This window comes from Alosa pseudoharengus, unplaced genomic scaffold (assembly GCF_046254945.1).
Source record: "Alosa pseudoharengus isolate Yale_2024_CS ecotype anadromous, Long Island Sound unplaced genomic scaffold, YU_APseudo_1.1 YU_APseudo_1.1_scf_5, whole genome shotgun sequence".
NCBI classification, from domain to species: domain Eukaryota; kingdom Metazoa; phylum Chordata; class Actinopteri; order Clupeiformes; family Clupeidae; genus Alosa; species Alosa pseudoharengus.
Window position 1 is genome coordinate 25,627,914 of NW_027468837.1, and position 22,254 is coordinate 25,650,167.

General features: G+C 40.8%; 3 protein-coding genes across 4 annotated transcripts; 1 reads left to right on the forward strand and 2 right to left on the reverse strand.

Annotated features, from left to right (window-relative positions):
* Positions 1-204: 204 nt before the first annotated feature.
* Positions 205-4,313, reverse strand: glt8d1 (glycosyltransferase 8 domain containing 1). The gene is made up of 10 exons (XM_076268982.1): positions 4,146-4,313; positions 3,863-3,935; positions 3,438-3,536; positions 3,123-3,339; positions 2,892-3,009; positions 2,703-2,787; positions 2,406-2,518; positions 2,139-2,305; positions 1,238-1,350; positions 205-1,017 (listed from the first exon to the last, which is right to left on the reverse strand). The coding sequence occupies exons 2-10, from the start codon at positions 3,876-3,878 to the stop codon at positions 833-835; spliced, it is 1,113 nt and encodes a 370-aa protein (XP_076125097.1). The 5' UTR covers positions 3,879-3,935; positions 4,146-4,313; the 3' UTR covers positions 205-832.
* A 288-nt stretch (positions 4,314-4,601) lies between these two features.
* Positions 4,602-5,791, forward strand: spcs1 (signal peptidase complex subunit 1). Its single transcript, XM_076268983.1, has 4 exons — positions 4,602-4,719; positions 5,130-5,189; positions 5,293-5,379; positions 5,516-5,791. The coding sequence occupies exons 1-4, from the start codon at positions 4,684-4,686 to the stop codon at positions 5,639-5,641; spliced, it is 309 nt and encodes a 102-aa protein (XP_076125098.1). The 5' UTR covers positions 4,602-4,683; the 3' UTR covers positions 5,642-5,791.
* Positions 5,792-5,875: 84 nt separating this feature from the next.
* Positions 5,876-20,396, reverse strand: nek4 (NIMA-related kinase 4). 2 transcript variants are annotated; one of them, XM_076268980.1, is made up of 16 exons: positions 20,157-20,396; positions 18,933-19,199; positions 18,581-18,778; positions 18,330-18,437; positions 17,819-17,973; positions 17,305-17,437; positions 15,346-16,041; positions 15,173-15,229; positions 10,910-10,993; positions 10,445-10,582; positions 9,772-9,838; positions 8,187-8,296; positions 7,765-7,853; positions 6,817-7,034; positions 6,525-6,658; positions 5,876-6,360 (listed from the first exon to the last, which is right to left on the reverse strand). In XM_076268980.1, the coding sequence occupies exons 1-16, from the start codon at positions 20,241-20,243 to the stop codon at positions 6,262-6,264; spliced, it is 2,640 nt and encodes an 879-aa protein (XP_076125095.1). In that variant the 5' UTR covers positions 20,244-20,396; the 3' UTR covers positions 5,876-6,261. The 2 variants fall into 2 exon arrangements, with proteins under 2 accessions (XP_076125095.1, XP_076125094.1); XM_076268979.1 differs by having other exon boundaries at positions 7,765-7,859.
* Positions 20,397-22,254: the final 1,858 nt, after the last annotated feature.

The following is a 22,254-nucleotide window of genomic DNA, read 5'->3' on the forward strand; positions in this document are numbered from 1 at the left end:
GAGGGTTCCAGGAATGAACCGATCACTGAGCCCTGCCCATGGAATGCAGATAGCCAATAGCAGTTTGGCACCAGCCAAGTTCGGACAACTTAAGCTTCTCATGCAACTCTATGGTGCTGGAGCTGTGATTTTTGTCTGGTTTCATGGAAACATTGTGGTTAAAACTCTTAATGGGAAAAGGCTGTCAATGAACTGGAGGAAATGTTAAGAAATACTTTTGCTTTATTGCTTCCACCTTTTCCTCTTTATGTCAGTATTTGAAAAACCCACTGGTTTTTCCAGTAAACATGCTTTGTTAAAAAATATACATCAACTGCATATGAACCTGAGGAACAGCTTGCAAACCTTACAGAGAGTGGTTCAATTTCATATTGGCACTGTTATTGTAACAAACAAATACTGCATTAAAACCGCCGGCTTTGTCAACACCATAGAAAGCAAGCAACACAAGGAAGGGTTCAGACTGGAATAGATCCAGCTAAGAATACAAGCATCACTTTCAGCATTCCATCATTTTTTATCAGTGTAGTAATTCTGTGATCTCCACACAACTTGTAACATCTATATGTCTATGCACATTATTTTAGTGTAACAGCCCCTGTAGGACCTTGTAGTGGGTTTCCACGAGTAATGGTAAAGGCGCGCACAGTTTTAAACAGCTGGAAAGAATCTGGAAAATTTGAACCAAGGTTTTCAGCCAAGGGACATTGGGTAACACACAGTGTCCCAAGCTGGAATGTGTCAAACCAAATCCCCCACGCCTGAGAGATCGGACTACCAAGCAAATGGACACCGCTAGCAAAAACTGTGCCGCATTGTCTGCCTATTAAGTTCATTTGTCTTCAGAATGTCTCCGAATGGGGTGGAATTTATCCAATGGGTCAGGAATGTACCACTTGTCCCAAACATCAGAAAATGAAGACAGTCTCCCCCATGGTTTATAATGTCCATTCCAGTGGAGGAGTTTGGCTGCGTTCAAAAACTGGACAGAGTAGCGATTTGCAGCTCCTGTTGAACCTGTCGGGAAAGGTCAGCAGAACAGCACATTTGAACAATTTCTTAATTGTAATATTTTAGTACACATTTTTGTTGTACTATGCAAAATAGTTTATTTCTCACTGTTGTGAATATGTATGTGTTATGTGCACTTATATTTTGTTATATGCTTTGGAGAAAAATGTCTTAATTTTTTTAATAATAAAAAAACAAATCTAAAATTTTAAACAAATCTGCTTACCAAGATGCCTGACATGCCACAATGGGTCTATGCTTGAATAGCGCTTGTAGAAGACGATAAGAAGAGGAGGGGTCGTTACGCTCTCTGCCAAAGTTTTACTGTACAGGTCCTCCCTGAGGAGAAATAAATAAGGCGTTCTTGTCAAGAAGAAAAAAATACAGATTTAAAACCTGTGTGTACAGCATACTCCTTCCAGAATGAAACTGGAGATGACCCAGAATCTCTTTTAATAGAAAACCTCAAAGCAAAACCAATCGTGTCTCTGCTAGTCACAGCCTCAGGCAGCCCACCCACATAGTGCTAGAGACTAACCGATGCATACTGCTCTTTTTAAAGAAATGCTGTCGGATCAATCAACCAGATATTAACCAAGATGTAAAGTCAGGAGTGTATACCGGTACATACTTCTGTGAAAACAGGCACAAACAGGTTCAAGTACATCAAGACAGAACTGCATATTGTAAGTTAGGATACGGGCCACACCTAAAAACTACTGAAAGGGAAATAATACTACAAGAAAAAAGAAACTGGCAACCAACCTGGCAAGATCAAGTTACAAGGCGGCACCAGTGACAACAATGATAATCTTTCTATTGGGAATTGGGATCTGATAATCTTTCTATTGGGAATTACTGATTCTAATCTGTTCTAATAGTAACATGCCTGCCAATATCCAGTTTACTCTGCATTCAAGCTATAAGGTTTGAGTAATTTGTTCCTATCACAAATACAAAAGAACAGCCTACAATATGAAAAATATGTTTACATAAAGCGAGAATGATTATGTTCATGTGTTCACCAGTGGCGGTTTCCATGTGGCACAATGACACGACGACACTGAGCAGGCATGGAATGCAAATAAGTAACCTGCTGTTGTTTGTCATATTTCCCAAAGACATACTTCACATTGCGCTCCATCCACTGCTCAAGCTGGGTAGTGATGTTTTGGGTCTTCCACTCTGTTAAGTTAGCCACAATAACTCCAGGATTGAATGAACACGTGGCTGCCCTCATGCCAAGCTTCTTGATGGCCTCCTTCTTGAAGTCCAGAAAGCCTATGTAGTTATTCTACAGGGATAACACAATATAAGGTCATTATATCTGGATACATGAGTGTAGAATTTGATATGGTCACTGCGTTTTTTTTTTTTTTTTTTTTTAAATCTACCTGATTACCCGCTCCTCGGACGATCCCCTTCGATGAGGCAGAGTCACAGTCATCAGAGAAAGCAGCTGCATGTCCTGCTTTCAGATTAGTGTCAAAGAGCTCCTGGATGTCACCTTCAATGAAAAGACCAAATTATATACAATAATGCTCAACCACTCCCTAAATGAAGGCAGTCAACCACAAATATGCACTACCAAGTGACCTACCAAAGACGCTGTATGTGTCGTTTGATTATACAAATGAATAGGAACCATGTGTTTATTCAGTTTACAATAGCACGGATTAAGCTGACCAAACCTTGTACAATGACGTCATCATCCAAATAGATTGCCTTCTCCACACTGGGTAAAAACATGGGCATGTAGTATCTCGCAAAGGTCAGCTGAGAAGAGAGGTGGGACTTTATAGGTTTTGAAATTGAGCCTTAACAAACACAACATAAAACAAGCTAACAAAGAATTCTCAGATTTCCCACACTGGTCTTACCGGTTTAACCTCATCCCTTTTCTTGGGATCATTTGAAATCTTCCCCTCCAGAATCTTTGGTTCAAAGGTGATGATTTTATGCTTGACGCCTTTGAGGTCAGCTTTACTCATCCATGCTCTAAAAAGATTAAGACATAAAAAAAAAAAAACATAGTCACACTTCCTGGATGCATGAAAAAGGAGTGCCAGCATTAGCATGTGGACACTCCATCACTACATCAGAGCACATACCTCAAATGGTCCACAGAGTCGTTGAGGGTCACAATGTTGAATACAATATTGGACTTGCTGTTGCGGTACACACTATTCATAGCAGCCACGGCAGCCCCCAACCTCTCCTCAGCTGCCGTGATGACCACTGGGATTTCAAGCCCTGTCCTGGTCACATCAGCTTTGTGCTTAGCAGCAAAATCTGGCTCAAATGGTAGTAGTGCACCAGGTGCTGTCTCTGTAAAAGGGCCCCCCAAAAACATAGACTTTATTAAAACATTCAAAATGAGAAAATTAGAAAACATTGTACAGCTGGAGTTGTGAAAGTAGGGTTACCTGGACCTTCATGCCTCAGGAAGTCATTGAGGTTTAAGAGATTTCGTTGCAATATGATTAGAAAGGCAACAAGTAGCAGGACGAGGATGGCCACATTTACTGAAAAAGAAAAACAGAAATACATTGAAATGAGGACTTCCGTATAATTAGAACCAGAACAACAGAATGTGGGTTAGATGAGTGTCTGTCTACACAGAATCATTGTAAACTAGTTATAAACTAGTGAAAATGACAGCGGGCTAAATGTGCGCAAACAACGTCCACAATGTTCAGGAGCTGTGTGCAGCATAATACATTGTATATCAATTAGACCTACCTTTAACTAGGGAACCCAATAGTAGGCTAATGTAATTGCATGTGTTTTAATTATGTCTACATTTGCCTACACTGTAGTCACAGCCATGTGGACCGGGGAAGGTACTTACTTCTGCGCATCGTCATTGCTCCTTGACTGTACACCCCCTCAGTCACAGACACCGTGTTTCACCGTGTATTCATCTTAAACGAGCACAACAATACAATGAATAACGGATAGCCAACAATCAAAACATCTTAGGCCACCGTTAGCTGAAGATCAGAAATAAAACGAGTATGGTAGTATGGTCTTTAACCCTGTACCCGAACCATATTTTTCTGTGCAACGCTTTTTAAACAGAGGGTAGGGAATGAAAGCGTTCGTTCAGAAATACGATGGAACCCCATGCTTACCTGGCCACTGCGAGATGTTCGACAAACGACCCCAGCTTCAAAGCCAAAATGCCAACTCAACATCAACAAGTTTTCAGTTCCTTCAATGTGTTTTTTTTTTAAGACCGATGCTGCGAACTGTCGAGGTACGATTGAGTTGTAAATGAACGAATGGACCTATTGCTAGGTTTATTAGTAGAGCGACGCCTTATCCGTATGATTTAGATATTCTCGACCACTTTTAACACGCCCTTAACCTTGATTGGCCTGTGCCCAGAAAACGGACTAAATAAATGCCTGATTAAAATAACATTCATATTTTAGGTAGCATTCCACATTATTTCACCGAATATTTGTATACACATAATCTATATTTTTTAGCATGTTGATGGCATCTCTCCACGTTGTAAACATGCTTTCTAAAAAACACAGGAAAAAGTAGCCTCAGACCGAGGTCCTGACCGTGGGTCCTCGGAAATTATACGTACGCTCTTTAAAACAGGAAGAGTAGTGCATGATTTTTATGTGTAGCGGTTGTATTTAGGATATTTCATTCAAGATGTTATCGATATTCAAAACGATCCCAACTCATATGGTAAGAATTGTAAAATGAACATTATGGGCATGCATGATAAAAAAAATCGCTGAACCATTGTTGTTTAGTCGCCAACTAACGTTAGCTAAGACAGCCCACTAGCGGATGTTACCCTGAAGATGTTACCCTAAAAGCATCTTTGCTGTTAACTGTCGAGTGAGCTTAGTGATACTTTTTAAGTATTGTATGTATTTAGATGTATCAAAAGGAAGGTTTCGGTGGAAATGCATCCAGTACATGCATCAAAACAATAATGTTGGTTCTTCCGGGCTTGTTCGTGACAGCTGGTTATCCAAGATGTAACCTAAGCATGTTCACCTATAGTTCACAAAATGAGTAGCTGCTAACCTAACATGTACATTTTTTAAAAATGCATGTTGCCTGTTTGACTTGTGTTCAACACCCCTCAGGATTACAAGGGCCAGAAATTAGCGGAACAAATTTTTCAAGGGATCATTCTGGTATCAGCGGTAAGTTATCAAATCATGTTTATAATCTTAATATAATGCAAGTCATATTTACTAGCCTATATTTAATGCATTTTGATCCATTAATCTCTTTTCCTTTTCCCAGGTTATTGGGTTCTTATACGGCTTTGTCATTGAACAGTTTGGATGGACTGTGTACATAGTTCTGGGAGGTTTTGCTGTGTCCTGCCTGGTGAGTCTCAGATTTCTGTTTCATGGTCTTAGAAATGGCTATGACTATAATAGTAGTAATTACATTCACTAAATACCAGGTAAAAGTTGCAGAAATCTACCAGATGATGTCCTAAAATGCTCTGTCGTCCTCACAGCTCACCCTACCCCCCTGGCCCATGTACCGCAAAAATCCCCTCAACTGGCAACCAGCTCTACCCGAGACATCAGGAGACAGCCGTGAGAAGCCTCAGGAGAATCTTAAGAAGAAGAAACACAAGTAGACTGTCCATTCCCATTTCTGTCAATGCTGAGCACGAGTTTTGTATTCAAAATGTGAATCTTAAAGTTAATAATAGTGAAAGTTTGCCTATTTGTATTCAAAATTACATACTGATACTGAAATAAAATAAATCACATTTCTTTACATTCCATATGAAGTCTGTGACTTTAGACAACTGACACCTCTTACAGAACACTGCACTCTTAAAGTATCTTTAAAGAGATTTATTTAAAACTTCAATTTATATTGTGTAATATCTACCATAAGACTAAGGCTACATGTTCTATTTACATATTAGATATATATTTTCAGGATTTCCAGGGTTTTAGGAAAACTACAATTAAACATTGTTTTTGTTTTTTACACAACAAATCTTTACATCATTATCTAATTAAAATGTTCATTAAGTGTATAAAAAAACATGTCAGAGTGCTGCAATTGCATATCCAATATGAATGAAAAATTGCATTCGGTCAAGAACATTCTCAATACCGAAGTGAAACGACAGTACTACTACGAGAAATCTGTTCCTAACATACAGGACAATGATTGTAACAGACTATGATTCTGGTCAGAGTGATCCCATGTATCAGTAGAGGACCGATTGTCTCTTATGTAGCCCTAGCCTTTAAATGCAACATCCTCAAAGAACTTCAGCTGGTGAACCATCACAGCATAGGACTTGTATTTCTCTTCTCCCATTTCCTCCATTAGATGTTGCTGTGAAAGAAGTCAGTACATTAAATTAGTAGAACAGCAGTGAGTTATTCCCTAAATCATATCCTTCCTGAAAACTGCACAATATCTCTAGCACAACAAACCCAAGTTCTCTATGAGGAAGACAACCACTGAGTCTTTGGCCTTTCCAGGCTGTGAAAACTCACCTCCCGTTTCTCCTCGTCCTCCTCCTGCATGATGTCCAGAACTCTGTCCAGCAGCTTCACCCCCAGACCTTTCACCACGTCTGTCCGCAACTGTTCCACAGCTCTCCTGATCTTGGCAGGTCCAGATGTATCACCTTTGTGGAGGACATTGAAACCAACTCTGATTGACTATCTCCTTACCTAGTCAAAATCTGATTTTGCGTTTGCAAGTCTTTTTGTAAAATAATGTCTTGGATTTTATTTTTCCATGTTTTACTAAAATCAACATGAACATGTGAAACAAAGCACCAACCTGCACAGAAATCGTTGACCTGGAAGTCTTCCTGCACATCCATGGCTTTTCCATGGAGGACCAGAGTGTCTTTATATTTACAGTTTATCTTAAACTCAGGCTGGGGTCTAGAACCTAGTCTAGGTCCATCTGATTCACTGGCAGCATCTCTAGAATCCATTCGTAATGTTTGTGTCATCATCTGCACCAAGTCCTGCATTTCACAGGATTCATTTTTCCTGAAGAATTGAATAAATAAACATTTAGTAATATTTTTGTACACCTGGGGAAATTCAATCAATATCTTGCTCTGGGTGATAATCCTAAACACATAGAGAAGACTACGTTTTCCTCTAAAAGCTTTCAAAGCTACAGAAATGTAACCAATATTTGCAGGAAAATCACAGATGCTGAAAATGCTGAAGGACCATTTCCCTGTCAGATAAGTCACTGTAAAGCTCAATCTCATACTTGCACCCTTGCACATCTGAAGCACCCCTATTCGCCTTATTCACCCGGCGGCCATTACGAGTCTGAGGGGTACACTTGTCATTACACCTCAGTCCAGCAGATGGTGGTGGTAATGCACTCCGTTTGCAAACTGCTAAAAAACAATTCACTGAAGAAGAAGAACAGGCCAGTGAACCCTTCTTCTTTAATCGGTGAGCTTTTTTCAGCAGTTTGCAAACGGAGTGCATATCACCACCATCTGCTGGACTGAGGTGTAATGGCAAGTGTACCCCTCAGCCTCGTTATCGCAGCCGGGTGAATAAGGCGAATGGGAACCACATTTGTAATGGCATGGGAGGGTGGACAAGATGTTGAGACATTCCACTTTATTCAAACTCCTTCAACTATTGTCTTCCCTTTTAATACTTCACAAAAGTACTGCACTTTAGCAGTGCAAGGACACAAGCGTGAACATTGGGACAAATGGCTGTCATCCATTCTGTCAGCGCGAGCCCTTACCCCTCTCTGCCATCCCCCTCGGAGCGGTCAGTGGAGCTGGTGGAGGAGTTGCACTCTTCTTCGTCTGAGCGATGCCACGAGTGTCTGTCCTGTTTCTGGGAAGACACATCTGCCATTAAGTGCTGGATCTGAGTTCATACTGAAAATTCAGCCTCCATCTTCAAATAGTGAGGAAGTAAGGCCCAATCAATGAGTTATTAATGATATAGCTGAGTTGCATCTGAGTAACAATTTAGCATACAAGTGATGTGAGAATATTAATAGGATTCAAATTGTTGTGTCACATAAATAAACATCCTTGAGTGATATATTGTCATGGTGGATTTGGTTTTACGATACACATGACCTTTCAGCGGAGCATCTAATCAAACGGTTATACCACGCCTCTGCTCAATCAGACAATGAGGGTTACGGCGCGCTACCTTGCTTGTTTCCATGGATACACTGGCTGCCCTGTGGTAGTCTGGCTGGTCTGATTGTTTACAGCTCAGCAAAGCCACATCATATGACGCCCTTCTCATCGCCGGTACAACTGCAAAAACAGGCCAGGTCAACAAACAGTTATATCAATTGCACTTTGCCTTTCTTCACTGTGGACTACCATCACCTTAGGTTCAAGTTCAGTTTATTGTCATGTACACTACGCTACCGGTCAAAAGCTTGGGGTCACTTAGAAATTTTCATTCCACTCCATTACAGCCCTGCTGAAAAAAACAGCTAGAAACCAGCTTATGCTGGTAGCTGGTTTTAGCTGGTTTTAGCTGGTCTTTGATGGTTTTCTTCCAGCTCTTGCTGGTCTTTGCTGGTGTAGCTGGTTGGACCACCAGCTGGATATGCTGGCGTGACCATCTGAGGAAGCTGGTCATGCTGGTTTGACCAGCCTGTCGTGGGGGATACAGCTGGTGCAAGATGGTCATGCTGGTGACCAGCCTGCCAAGCTTGACATTGTTGGTGTAAGATGGTCATGCTGGTTTGACCAACATAAGCTGGCACGGCCAGTTAAACCAGCATTGTAGACCAGCAACACCAGCTAAAATGACCAGCTTGAGGTGGTACTACAAGCGAAACCAGCTGAATTACCATCGTTAGGTGGGTAAACCAGCTGAAGGTATGTTTTCGCAAGAAATTTGCTGGTCTAGCTGGTCAACCATCATAGGGTGGTCAAACAAGCTGGTTAACAAGCTGGTCAACCAGCAAACCACCTTTAGCTGGTCAGGCTGGTTTTTTCAGCAGGGAGTATAGACAGAATACCAGCTAAGATCAGTTGCATTGTTTTTTTAATCGGGGCAGCAGTTTTCAGGTTACATTATGTGCTTAAAGAATTGCAAAATGGTTCTCCAATGTTTTCTCAGTTAGCCTTTTAAAATGATATCAGATTAGTATACAGAATGTGCACTGGATCAATGGTTGAACATTGGATGAATGGTTGCTGATAATGGGCAATGTCGATATTACATTAAAGATCAGCCATTTCTTTCTACAACAGCCGAGAACCCTTTTGCAATTCTGTACATAATGTAACTGAAAACTGCAGCCCTGATTAAAAAAAAATGCAACTGATCTCAGCTGGTATTCTGTCTATAATGGAGTGGAATGGAAATTTCAAAGTGACCCCAAACTTTTGACCGGTAGTGTACTCGAAAAGGATTTATCAGAATGAAGTTTCTTGTGCTCAAGACCTAGCTCAACTTTAGAGAATAAATTAAATAGTAGTGGGGCAATTCCATGTAAAACTGTCACATCCATAATGGCAACACAATGTCATGGTATTTAGTTGGCGTTATAGATGTGACAGTTTTGCGTGGAATTGCCCAGTAATAAAAAAAGTATATTAATTGTGTGTCTAAAGGTATATTAATTATTGGTCTATCAATAGAGACTGTTGAGAGGGCTAAGAGATCTTTCTGTTAGCATATGATTTGGTTCTAATCCAAATACCCACATTTACATCCTAGTTCTCCTGAAAGAACCTTAAGCTGGTATTTTAGTGAAGCTGTGTGGATATACCTGGTTGATTCAGATGTTCCTGTGACTGCCTCAGTCTTCTCCTTTCTCGTGCTGACAGTGGGCGATCCTGAGAAACAATACATGTGATTTTTTTATTTTTAGATCAACAAGTGTAGTGAAATGAGACTGTTTGAAGTGAAGCGCTTTACGTCTTCTAGCACAGCTGGAAATATGAGGCATGCTTCATCCCTTCCCTAAGTGCCTGTTGTAGGGGACTGTGGACTTTGTAGAGTGCTTCGAGATTATGCCAGTTATTGATGCAATTTAAATGTATGAACTGAATATAATTGAATCTCAATTAGGTTTAAAGCGGAGTTCCAGCATTGTTGGACCTGAGGCCATGTTGTTAGATGTCTTTAAGTACTTTAATTTGGGACAGAAATGTTGAAGATCTGTTCAGTATTAAACTAGCTAGCCAGCTAACACCGACAATGCTATCTTCAAAGTAAGCTGCTTTTTCACCACTGTCAAGGCCAAACATGTCATTAAGTACCAGCCAACATGGACAGGATCTCAGGTTTCAGTAATGAAATTGTATAATATAAGTGTCTGAAGTTAGCCCACACTCATAATGGATACTGACTTTTTGTCCCTAATGAAAGTACCTAAATACATCTAACAATAGGACTGAGGTTTAAAAATGCTGGAAGGACCCATTAGGGAGCTATCTTACCAGTGGGACAGGTGTCATTCTGTCCTTCGGGCAGGACTCCGAAGGTGTTACTTCAGGTGGCACTCTGTTTTTCACCATTACAGGAGCACATAACACCTCAACAGGAGGGGGTGGCAGGGGTCTGGAAGCTTTTTTATCCTAACAGAGTAGAGATAAGCGCATCTCAATGAGCTGTTGATGACTTACACATTTCTATGCTTTTCTGTAAATTTTTTCACACAGAGTTTGGTTGAGACTTTCTAAAAAGTAATACTATGAGTAAGAATGTGCCCTTATCTCTTCCATATAAAGGTCATGGGTTGTATAAAATCCAGACAGCACAGACGCCAATATAACAACATGTATGACACCTAATACATGTCACAACTATGCTTTGGTTGTCTGTATAAAGCCTTTGTGGACACAACATCAGATGTGTCCACATCTCTGTTCATATCTTGATGACAGCGAGTGCAGTCGCTTCACCTTGCGCTGACCCTCCAGGCCTGACTCCCTGTTCCTCTGGCGCCGCTGCCTCGGCTTTGACGGCTCCGAGGAGTCTACAGGCTCCTGTTCCAACACACACAAGAAGAGAGGGATCATTGGCAACGCAAGACTGTAAACATCTCCATATCAGGGGTGCGTTTCCCAAAACCATTGTTGCTAACCTGTTAGCAACTTAGTTGGTTGGCAATGGAAAATGCCAGGAATGATAACTATAAAGATAATTATAACGATAACGATAAAGGCGCCCAACAACAATAAGGAAAGTCTCTCCTCAAGTTGATGCTTGTGATGGCTAAAATTAAATGGATTCTGATTGTCAGCTTTTTATTGTTCTCAAAATCGCTCTGAAAGTGATCCCCAACGATTATTGTTCTTCATGTCGTTATTGTTAGAGTTTATGTGTGGATGCTGTCATTCATATCAGCTAGAGCAGTGGTTCTCAACCTTTTTTCAGTGATGTACCCCCTGTTAAATATTTTTTCAGCCAAGTACCCCCTAACCAGCGCACAAGAATTACCGTTATGCCTCAACCACGACTCCATCGTTTGAGTTTTGACAGTGATTGACAGGTGATGGCGGGTGGCATGTGACAGGTTGGGTCGAACCATCATGAACCATCCGTTTTTAGGATAATGAAATTGAATAGCCTACTGAAATATAAAATTAATTTTATGAACTTATATTTTCCTGAAATATTTATTAAATAATTGTTTTTAAAGTATTTTTTCATGGATTCTACTTTTTAAATATATGTATACTTTAAAATCTCACGTACCCCCTGGAGTGCCTTCACGTACGTGTAATTTGAGAACCACTGAGCTAGAGTGATACTTTTTGGGTGTAATATAAAGGAAGCACAGGCCACTGATAAATGTACAAATTGCATGATGTCTTTCTCTGGCAGGGCTCCAGAGTGTGACCAATTTGGTCGCATATGCGACCTAATTTTTCAAAAGTGCGACTAAAAAAAATCGGAGGTCGCACCGGTGCGACCAGCTATTCGAGAGAGGAAAAAGTGTCCGCATTGATTGAAACTCTACCTTTGGTTCAATAACAGACACATATTTGGCCAATACCGTGGTTTAAACAAATCACAGATAGTGAAGGGCGGGACCTCCCCTCTGATTGCCAATCAGAGGGGAGGTCCCCTCCTTCACTATCTGTGATTTGTTTAAACCAACGTGGCCCAGTGCCTGTGAGTAAATTTGAAAATGCGTGTGCTGCAGAGAGAGAGAGGGGGGGGGGGGGAGGTCAGAGACCCGTCAGATAAACAGAGTGGATGTAGTTGCATTACAGTGTGGTCACATAGGCCGAGATAAATGTCCCCTCTTCCCACTGCCTTTCAGCGGTTGGCAGCAGCAAACCGATCAGACGAGCCCGAGATGATGATCAAGTTTATCGTTGCCTACGATAGGCCTAGTGAAACTTCCCTTCACCAAGTTCAGTCCGAAATAATTATTCACCAGAAAAATAGTTTGAACGTAAACCCGACGTACAGGAATGCCACTTGCGCCAAATTTATAGGAGTCATTGCAGATGAAAAGACGTCTTAAAATTGCGAACAATGCATACAACGACCGAACGACAGAGATACAGATATCGCCGAAAAGGAGTGCGTCATTGACCGCAGTTACATGCAGGGAGTAACCCGGTTTTCAACAGCAATATTCGTTTTGCGCACGAGTTGTGTAAACTCATTCTGATGGCATCAATCAATTTAATCCGGTATTTGGCGCAAACCGAATATCGCTGCTACATTTAAAGCCCGAATATTACCTGCATGTATACAGTGGTCATTGTGTACGGGGAATTGAATGGACACATTTAGATCGAGCATGGCAAGTCATTGCAATAGCCTATAATAATAGGCCTACCATATCGTTTCTGCATTAACCATGTTCTTATTGAAAATTTAAAAATACTAAAATTAAAAAGTAAATTGCATTTTGGGGCTGTCAAATGATTATTGCAATCATCATTGCAAAATCACATAAAAATCCCCCAGGCTACTTGGAACATCTCTTTAAATTGTGCTCAAAAACATTTCTATGGAAGATGCTAGCATGGCGAGCTGGTTTAGCCAAGGCCTAAAGATCATGAAGGATAGTATGTAAAACATTGAGCCATGAGATGTGCAGTTTGAAGCCCTTAAAAGACGTGCACTGTTAATTTACTCACTGTTATTTTTATTATGACCGCCGCGCAGCGAAGCGGCGGTCATATAGGTTTAGTCAGATTTTTTTTTTTTTTTTTTTTTTTTTTCGCATGCCCAAATTTCCGTCAATGAGTCCCGGGACACTGAAAGACCGGGGTACACGAAACTTGGTGGGCATGTAACCCCACATGGATAGCATGGAACCATCGTTTTTCGTTTTGATCTGTAGCCCCCCCCCGCTGGACTGCACCCCCGAAAGGAGGGTAGGGCAAACACAGTTTTCTGTGAATATCTCGAGAACCGTAAGGTTTAGGAGGACCATTTTTTTTTGTATGTTGATCTCAAGGGGCCATGTCAACCCATTCCATAACCACTCATTTCATGTATAGCGCCACCTAGTTAAATACAAAAAAGTAAAAATGAGGTGTTGTAATCGCAGGTATCTGTGACCTAACATAGTCAAAACTGCACGAAATTGGAAGTGTAGGATCATTATGACATCCTCTGAATGCACGCCAAGTTTCGTGGAATTCCGTTCATGGGGGGCCACACAATAAATTAATTTATGTTACTATACACCAACTGGCCTGTAGGTGGCCGGAGACAGTTTTCTGTGAATATCTCGAGAACCGTAGGGCCTAGGAGGTCCACCTTTTTTTGTATGTTGATCTCAAGGGGCCATGTTAACCCATCCCATTACCACTTATTTCATGTATAGCGCCACCTAGTTAAAAATTAAAAAGCAAAAAATTAGGTGTTTTCATCACAATATCTCTGGCTGACATGGTCAAAACTGCACGAAATTAAAAGTGTAGGATCATTATGACACCCTCCGAATGCATGCCAAGTTGTGTGTATTTTCGTTCATGGGGGGCCTTACAATAAAACAATTTATGTGTACATTTAGTGACGTACACCAACAAGGATTCCCGGGACACTGAAAGACCGGGGTACACAAAACTTGGTGGGCATGTACCCCCACATGGATAGCATGGAACCGTCATTTTTCGTTTTGATCTGTAGCCCCCCCGCTGGACTGGACCCCCCGAAAGGAGGGTAGGGCAGACACAGTTCTCTGTGAATATCTTGAGAACTGTAGGGCCTAGGATGACCATTTTTTTTCCGTATGTTTGCCTCCAGGTGTCATGTTAACCCATTTCATGTGCACACATGTGCACAAACAGATACACACACACACACACATACATTCACAGTAATCATACGTATGACACATACTCACACAGTAGACATATGTACGCTTGCATGCACATGCACATACGCAGGCACACACACAAGCACGCACACACACACACACTCACACACACACACACACACACACACACACTCACACACACACACCCACACACATAACATAAACATAACACAAACGAATCACGAATTTCTCAGAATTATGAACAGGCAAGATGGAGGTGGGGTTGTATAAAATTAATTTTACATGTGAAATCTATGAACTAATCATGTTTTGGTACTTGTTGTCTAGCAGATACCAGTGAGAATTGAGTGTGGATAATGCAATTTAGTGAGACAGTTAGAATCATATAGGCCTTTCAGCGTGATTTCTTTTTGTGGAAAAAATGTGCTGGACTGGGCGGCGGTCATATTTTGTACCGCTCTGCGGTACATCTAGTTTAATACATCTTGAGATGTTTTAAGTTTAAATTTCAGCTCAGTGAAGCACTTAAAGCACCAACACTTCATTAAGTTACTTTTCTTGTAGAATTGTAAATCATAAGTCATAGGACAACCTATATAGGACAGTAATTAAAGAAAAAAAGTGAACCTGCTGCGGTGTTAAATGCGATGTGGTTGAAAATTTGGGTGCACCTAACTTTTGTGCTGGTGCACCTAAGAAAAAAAGTTAGGCGCACCAGTGCAACCAGTGCAAAAAGTTAGTCTGGAGCCCTGTCTGAAGAACGGAATAATCATCTCAGTGCCTGAATCTGAGTGCCTGGGACTATGAATTGAGTTTTATCCTCATGTTCTTGTATCCATAGTCAAGGTATTGATAACAAATGGAGCAAATGGTATTTAAGGTGGAATATAAGTAAGACAAAAAACAGACTTACCATTACTGGCACTGGAACAAAAGGCTCCAGGAGCTTCTCTGTTGATTCCAAGGTCCCCTATGAAGAGAAGAAAGCTATGTATGAGTCTATACCAAGTACTAACATGCATCTGAAACCTCCACAACTTAAAGATAGAATGAGTTCTATCTCATCTCAAGGTAGTGACATCTTACTTGAACCTCTTCAACATGTTTGGGGTCATCAGCTTCTTTGAGAAGTGTCATGGTGTCATCTTTCATGTCCTGGATGGCCGGGGAAGAGGGGCTATTGTGTTTCCCTAAGACATCCGCTACAAGTTCAGGCTCATAATGCTCCAGATACGCCGCATCTGGCATCCTTGGAGGAGCTGTTGTTGTAACGTTCAGCGCGGCCTCCTGGAGTAATTTTACAGTGTCCTCTTTACTGTCCATATCGGCAGAAAGCGGCTGTATTTCCGCTAAGGGTTTGTGTTTGTTCACAGATGCTGGGATGACGTTGGAGGCAACAGGGCATTGTGATATTGGCCCATTCGATACCCTCCTCTCTTCCCGCTCATAGAGATCCTGTTCCAGCTTACGTGGGTGAGGCTGAGGGGCAGAGGCATCAGGTTTCGGGGTCCTCTTACTAACTGTGCGCTTCTGATTGAGGCCATCATTAGGCTTTTGATCAGGCACTGACTTAGGCGTCCTCACTTTGCGAGGCTTTGGTTCCTCAAACTCCAGTGGTTGCATAGCAATGTCAATATTACTGATGGTTGCTATGGAGTGCCCAGTTGTGTTGAGGATATCTGGTGTTGGAGATTTCGGTGGTAGAGGCATCTTTGATAAGGCTTTCTCTTGTTCACCATTTGATACATGTGGGCTGTGATGTGATGGATTGTTCTCTTCTCTCTGTCAAACATCAAAAGGTTGTTATAACACTATATTATAACACTGTCATGTGCAATTATGTGAAACACATTCTGTAGTAACATTATTTCTGACCGAATTGTAACCATGAAAGGTAGGTTACCATGTTAACAATGATGATAATTTGTATGAGTTATATAAATGTTGCCATGGTAAATGTTAAATTACCACTGTTCTTTGCTCAAGCAATTTTAAAATTAAATTTACTTCAACAGGCAACTGATACATATGTGATTGTGTGTCTACAATGACTGGGCATCAGGGGCGCAGCTACCCATTTTTTGAGGGGTATGCAACAACAAATTGGCGCCCCCCCCCCAAAAACAAAAAAAAAAAACACAAACAACAAAGTAAAACAAAAGGCCAATAATGTATTACATATTATTATTTTTTAAGAAATTCTGCCGATTTGAACTTGAAGTATTGTTAAATGTCACATTGTCACTTTAAGAGAGTCTAAACGGTTCTCATAACGTCCTTTTGCCAGCTGTTGCTCACAAAGCCGGATAAGGCTGATCCAACTCTAACCTTTGTTTGCGCCACATTGACAGCACAATATTAAGTTATTACAAGTCTTTAAGTCTTGTTAGGAAATGGAATCATGTAATGAGTTGTTGCTAGTGTGACATTTCGGTTTGCAGTTTGCCATTAAAAGTGCAGTAAGAGCATGGTAGCCACCTAGCTATGAATGGAATATAGGCTGTTTCAATCGGCATATGCTTAGCAAACGCTAGTTAGTCTGGTAACATGAATAGCATGAACATGAAACGTGTGCTTCCAAGCACAGACGTCACACTTTAAATCCTACCTGTTGCTTTTCACCATTTAACTACTGTCGCATCCCTTGACATGCCATCTCATTTTCCCTTTCTTTTTCTATTTTAGCCCCCGACAGCTTTTTTGCTTCATCCATCTTTTTCCATAGACGAAAACTCACTACTCGTACCTGCTCACTCAGCGCTCACGGCGCCCCCACTCCCTTTTCTATGTCAACATTTTATGATAGAATCTTATGAGATATAGGGCGCCTACTCTAGCCTGTTAGTCCTCTAAAATGTTATTTAACATCGAGGAAATGCAGAAATGATTTAGAAACGTACAACAGTAGCTACATATAGAATACACCAAATATATTATTATTATTATTATTTTTACCATCGCTTTGGCGCCCCCATGCGCCGCATATAGCGCATACCCACTTTTTGCGCCACTGCTGGGCATGACAAAGACAACTATGACCCCTACCTTTCTCGCTCTTGTGTTGGACTTGATCTGAGGTAACGCTGAAGGGAGATCATTTTTGACCGGACCCGCAATCACAGATCCACCACTGTTGGGCTTGTTCTTAATGGCTTTATTTCTGGATTTGGCAGCTTTTCTAAATAAGAGCCAGATTAATACAATTACAATGAGATATGATTATCATCAAGAATGTTATTGCAGTAAGTAAATGCATGTATTTCAGTAGATTCTCCCAGTTATTCCACAACTTTTCAAGTACCCTCTGCAAAAAGGCAGTATAGTGAAGTAAAGTTGGACCTTTGCAAAATATGTCATGCTGCCTTCTCTTCCCAATCACAGGCAGACTATGTTATTCAATCAACAGCAGTGGCCTGTAAGACACTGTCCAGCCCAGCCTTAGGCTGCGTTCCAATATGCATACTTCTGTACTTACAGCACCTAATATGAGTGCACAAGTGCATTGACTCATATTAGGTATTGTAAGTACAAAAGTATGTGAATTGAAATGCAGACTTACTCTTTGGTGGCCTCCAGGAACATGGCGATCTGCTGCTTGATGAAGGGCTGTCGAAGGATCTGCTTGACGTCCGGCCGGTCCTCTGGCCTCTTACACAGCATCCTCCTGATGAGCTCCCCCAGCTGAGGGTCGTACTTACTGGGCATCTGAGGAAGCTGGGCGCGTCAACAAGGAGGAAAATTATTACCACACAACATTACCATGGGGTAAAATGGGGTACGATAGACAGAGTAACAGTGAAAGGAGCAGCAGAAGTGGAAAAATCAGCAGAATTGTTGTTAGCCTGAACTTTTGACCTATGCATTCCAACCAGCCTGCATGAAGTAGCCTATAGCATGAGATCTGTAAATCTTTAAGGAGATGTATGAAAAACTTTAACTCCTCTGAGAAAAAGTAAGTCAATAACTAGTAGACATGCAACAGTTGCAGACCCTTTTGCATGCCTTCTGCTTCATTTTACAATTAAGATACTTTTACAGAAAACGTTCCAGCTGAGGTTTGATTGGCATACCTTTCCTTCCACAATGCGATATGCAAGTGAGTTCATGTCTTTAGCGTTGAAGGCGTGTTTAAGGGTGGACATTTCATAGACACAGCAACCAAGAGCCCACACATCCGACTGCAGAGAAAAACACATCAAATCCTTATGGAACTGATAACGTATGCAAGACACATTTGACATACCGCAGCTGAGCATTTGATCATTGCAGCTGATACTTTATTTTTCAGTGCAGTACAGTCAGAATGATCTATGGACATTACCTTGTGGTTATAAGGTTTGTTGGAGAACAGCTCAGGACTCATGTAGTATGGGGTTCCTATGAGAGTGCTTGCCATATCGTTCTGATTCTCTAGAACCTTGGCGATACCCAGGTCCCCCACTTTGATTATGTTTGTCTTGGTCAGGAAGATGTTCTGGGTCTTGAGGTCTCTGTGCAATATACGCTTTTCATGCAGATACTGCCACAGTACAAAGACATTTGAACAAAGATCAGTTGAACAATGTCAAGTTGTGCAAAGAAAATTCATTCTACATCAATGTTACTCATCTAGAACATAGGCCTAGCTGCTACAGACATGAGTGTTATCACAGACACTTGAATTATGCCAGTACCTGAAGAGCCATGGCGATTTGGACAAACCACTCTACCACCTGTCTCTCAGGTAGGAGCTCGCCTTTCTGTTGCTTGAGCCGGTGGTATAAGTCTCCACCTTCACAGTAGCCCATTACTATATAGAGTTGACAATCATCTCCTTCCCATGATTCCCTGTAGGTCACAATGTTGGGGTGGCGAAGCTGGGAGAGAAGCTGGGCTTCCTGTTCAGCCGACCTCCTCTCACGCCGTGAAGAAGTTTTCAAGTTCAACTTCTTTATGACATACTACAACAACAAAAACCAAAAAAACAGAAGGGAGGGTAGAACAAACTATATGGCTTACAAAGCAGCAAACCCACAACTGGTGGTATCGTCTTACAGGTTATGGGGTCTTACTAAAAAGAACTATAGTAATACTATCAGATTTCTAGTAGTTCTATGGTAGTGTATAGGGATAATACTTCTATAATGTTCTATTATACCGCCATACTGTAATATCCTTACCCTCTAGTGTTCCTATCATATACATATCTATGGTTCCTATATTACAGTCTTATATATACGTATGTCCCAAAATACTAAGTTATACGATAGTTCTTTTTCGTAAGAGATAGTACCAGGCTACACCAAATCTGGGTTATCTGACGATTTAACCCTCTCTGGTTAAATCAAGTTTGCATCATGTCCTGACGTTTCCAACTGCCAGCGTCTAGGATAGGGGTTGATTGAATTTGTCACAGTTGATTGAATTTGTCAGTTTGACCCACAAATTAAGCTATAAGCTATACGTGAGATTTCCATTGGCCAGCTGCAATTAGAAGTGTTACAAAATCTTTGCAAGGCGCAATTATTAATAATGTTAGATACTAGGTTCTATTCGTTTTACAGAATCCAATCTGATGTCATTATGTAAAACCAGTCTATGGTAAAACCCTATTTTTCACTATGGGTAAAACCAGAGGGTTGAAGCGGGGCGATTCAGATCAAGGATCAAGGATCTTTGGTAAAACTAACGTTAGGGTGATTTTGACATTGGGCTTTTATAGCGAACAGTTAACTTAGCTTACAATTATAAGACAACCCTACTTACAAAGTATATTTCATATCGGTTGTCTTATCAGTTGTGCTATGTTACCAAATACAACAAAGTTTCTTTAGTTTGTCTCAATGCGCCCCGATTACAGCAAAAGCAACATTACCACAGCTAGCTAACTGAACGATAGCTAAGTTAGCACTACTTACCTGTTTTCTGTCTGTTTTGTGCTTCACGAGATGTACCTCTCCATAGCTGCCTTTTCCAACAACCCTGACAAAAATGTAACTATCCATTAGGCTTATGTAAAATGCTAATTATTTTATTTCTAACATCTTGCTAGATCACTACAAGCACACTGGATATCATGATTTTAACAGGTAAGATTTCGAAGTTCGTCTAACTACTAGCTGTTTACATCTGCATGCATACACAGGAAATATAATGCCCCGTCACCAAGCAACAAACAACTTAATTTTGTACTTTTTCACTGAGCCTATACTGTTTAGAGTGTTACATTGCCCTCTATTGCCCTCTGGCGAGGTGGAGCAGAACGCACAAATGCACAAACCATGACTTCTGATCATAGAAAACGGCCTACATTCTCAGCCTGAATTCAATTGTGGTGGTGAATAACCACAGAGAAACATTGATGTGCGGACGGTTTATACAGGTAGGCCTACACGAATAATATATAATTGATAAAATGAAAGGGTTGTGTACGGTGATGGGATGAGCAAGGAGAGGGGGAGACCTGACATGATAGTTTAATAGAATATAATAATAGAGCCTTTGTCCACTCATGTGGACATTCATTTTTGGCCCCACTGACACCTGGTAGGCCTACATAGCAGCTACAAGACTTCACAATGAATAACAACAACCACATATCAACAACCACACAGGAACGTCATACACCATGAGCTGACAGACACATGAAAGGAGGTGTAGGCTAACAAGCCTACAATAATATAAAAGCAATAGGGTCATTCCGTGTCAAATCAGATACCTGTTGTTGCTGTACTGTCTCAAATTTTCTTCAGACCTTGTCTATATCAAGAATGGGTTCCAAAACCAAGGCATGAAAAATATTTGGCAATATTGTAGGCTACCATAGATAAATACATGTCGAAAACATTGTTGTGCCTCAGGGCCAAGAATGAAAACATGTATACAATGTAACCAAGTAAGTAGGCCTAAGTGCATGAATGAAACATGGTACATCATTGGCACTTTATACACAAAATGACTATAAACTGGGCTATTCCCATGTTGATTTTCGTGTTCCTACTAGCTACCCCACATACCATTTAGTCCTATAACCATTTCCAAAAAAATGCAATCACACCTTGTTTTATCCTTAATATGTTCATGTGCATGTGTTGCAGAGACCTCAATTATTGGCTCAACATTAATAAAGTATTAGCCTGGCAAGTATTAGCATTGTGTTGCTCAACTTTCAAAGAAAAGCACAAGTCCAACTCCTCCAAAGTTGACGCCAACGCCGATTCAAACAACCGCTCTTCGTTCGCCATAGCTACCTTCCTTGTTGTTCACCGTCGCAGGACTGTCGTTATCCTGTTAAGCCTGCCTTAAGACTCTCTAACAAAATAGAGCGCTGTGATTGAATGACGTCCACGGCGTCAGCCAATAGAAATCCCTATTGTTTGATACTAGACGTACAGGCTGAGCAAATTAATTTGCCGCCGCTAGGGTGCGTCTAGATTTCTAGGCTAATAAAGTATTGTATTTGCAGACAAAATAATGATTGGTGCCATGTGGATACAAAACATGAGTTTACCCTCAACACCCTCAATATCACCAGTTTTGCACTTTTTTCCATAGGGCCTTATATAAAACTAATGAGCATGCAGTACAAACTTTTAACTATCCAATCATACCGAGAACATGTCTGTCTTCCACCATAGAAAGTTTGGGCAGGCTAGGAATAATACTTCTCATTGGCATTGGAGTTTAACACAAATATTATACAGGTCTCAGTTTTAGGACCTAAATATTATGTAGTCAAACTTTGAGCAAAATCTGAGATGGTGCAGCAACCATTTTTCTGAATTTTGTCTGATTTAACACGGAATGACTCAATAAATGAGTAGACAGTAGTTCAGTTGGGTGGAGAAGATATTGACAGAAAACAACCTGAAAGTGTGTACTGTTGAATCATCTTTCCATACCTTCCCTTACATTATTCTGCAGTTATTTTACAGTTATTCTGAATTCTGAAGCACAATGTAACACAATAATGTTGTTATGCCCAAAATATTGCATTTCTACAGTAAAATCTGCAGT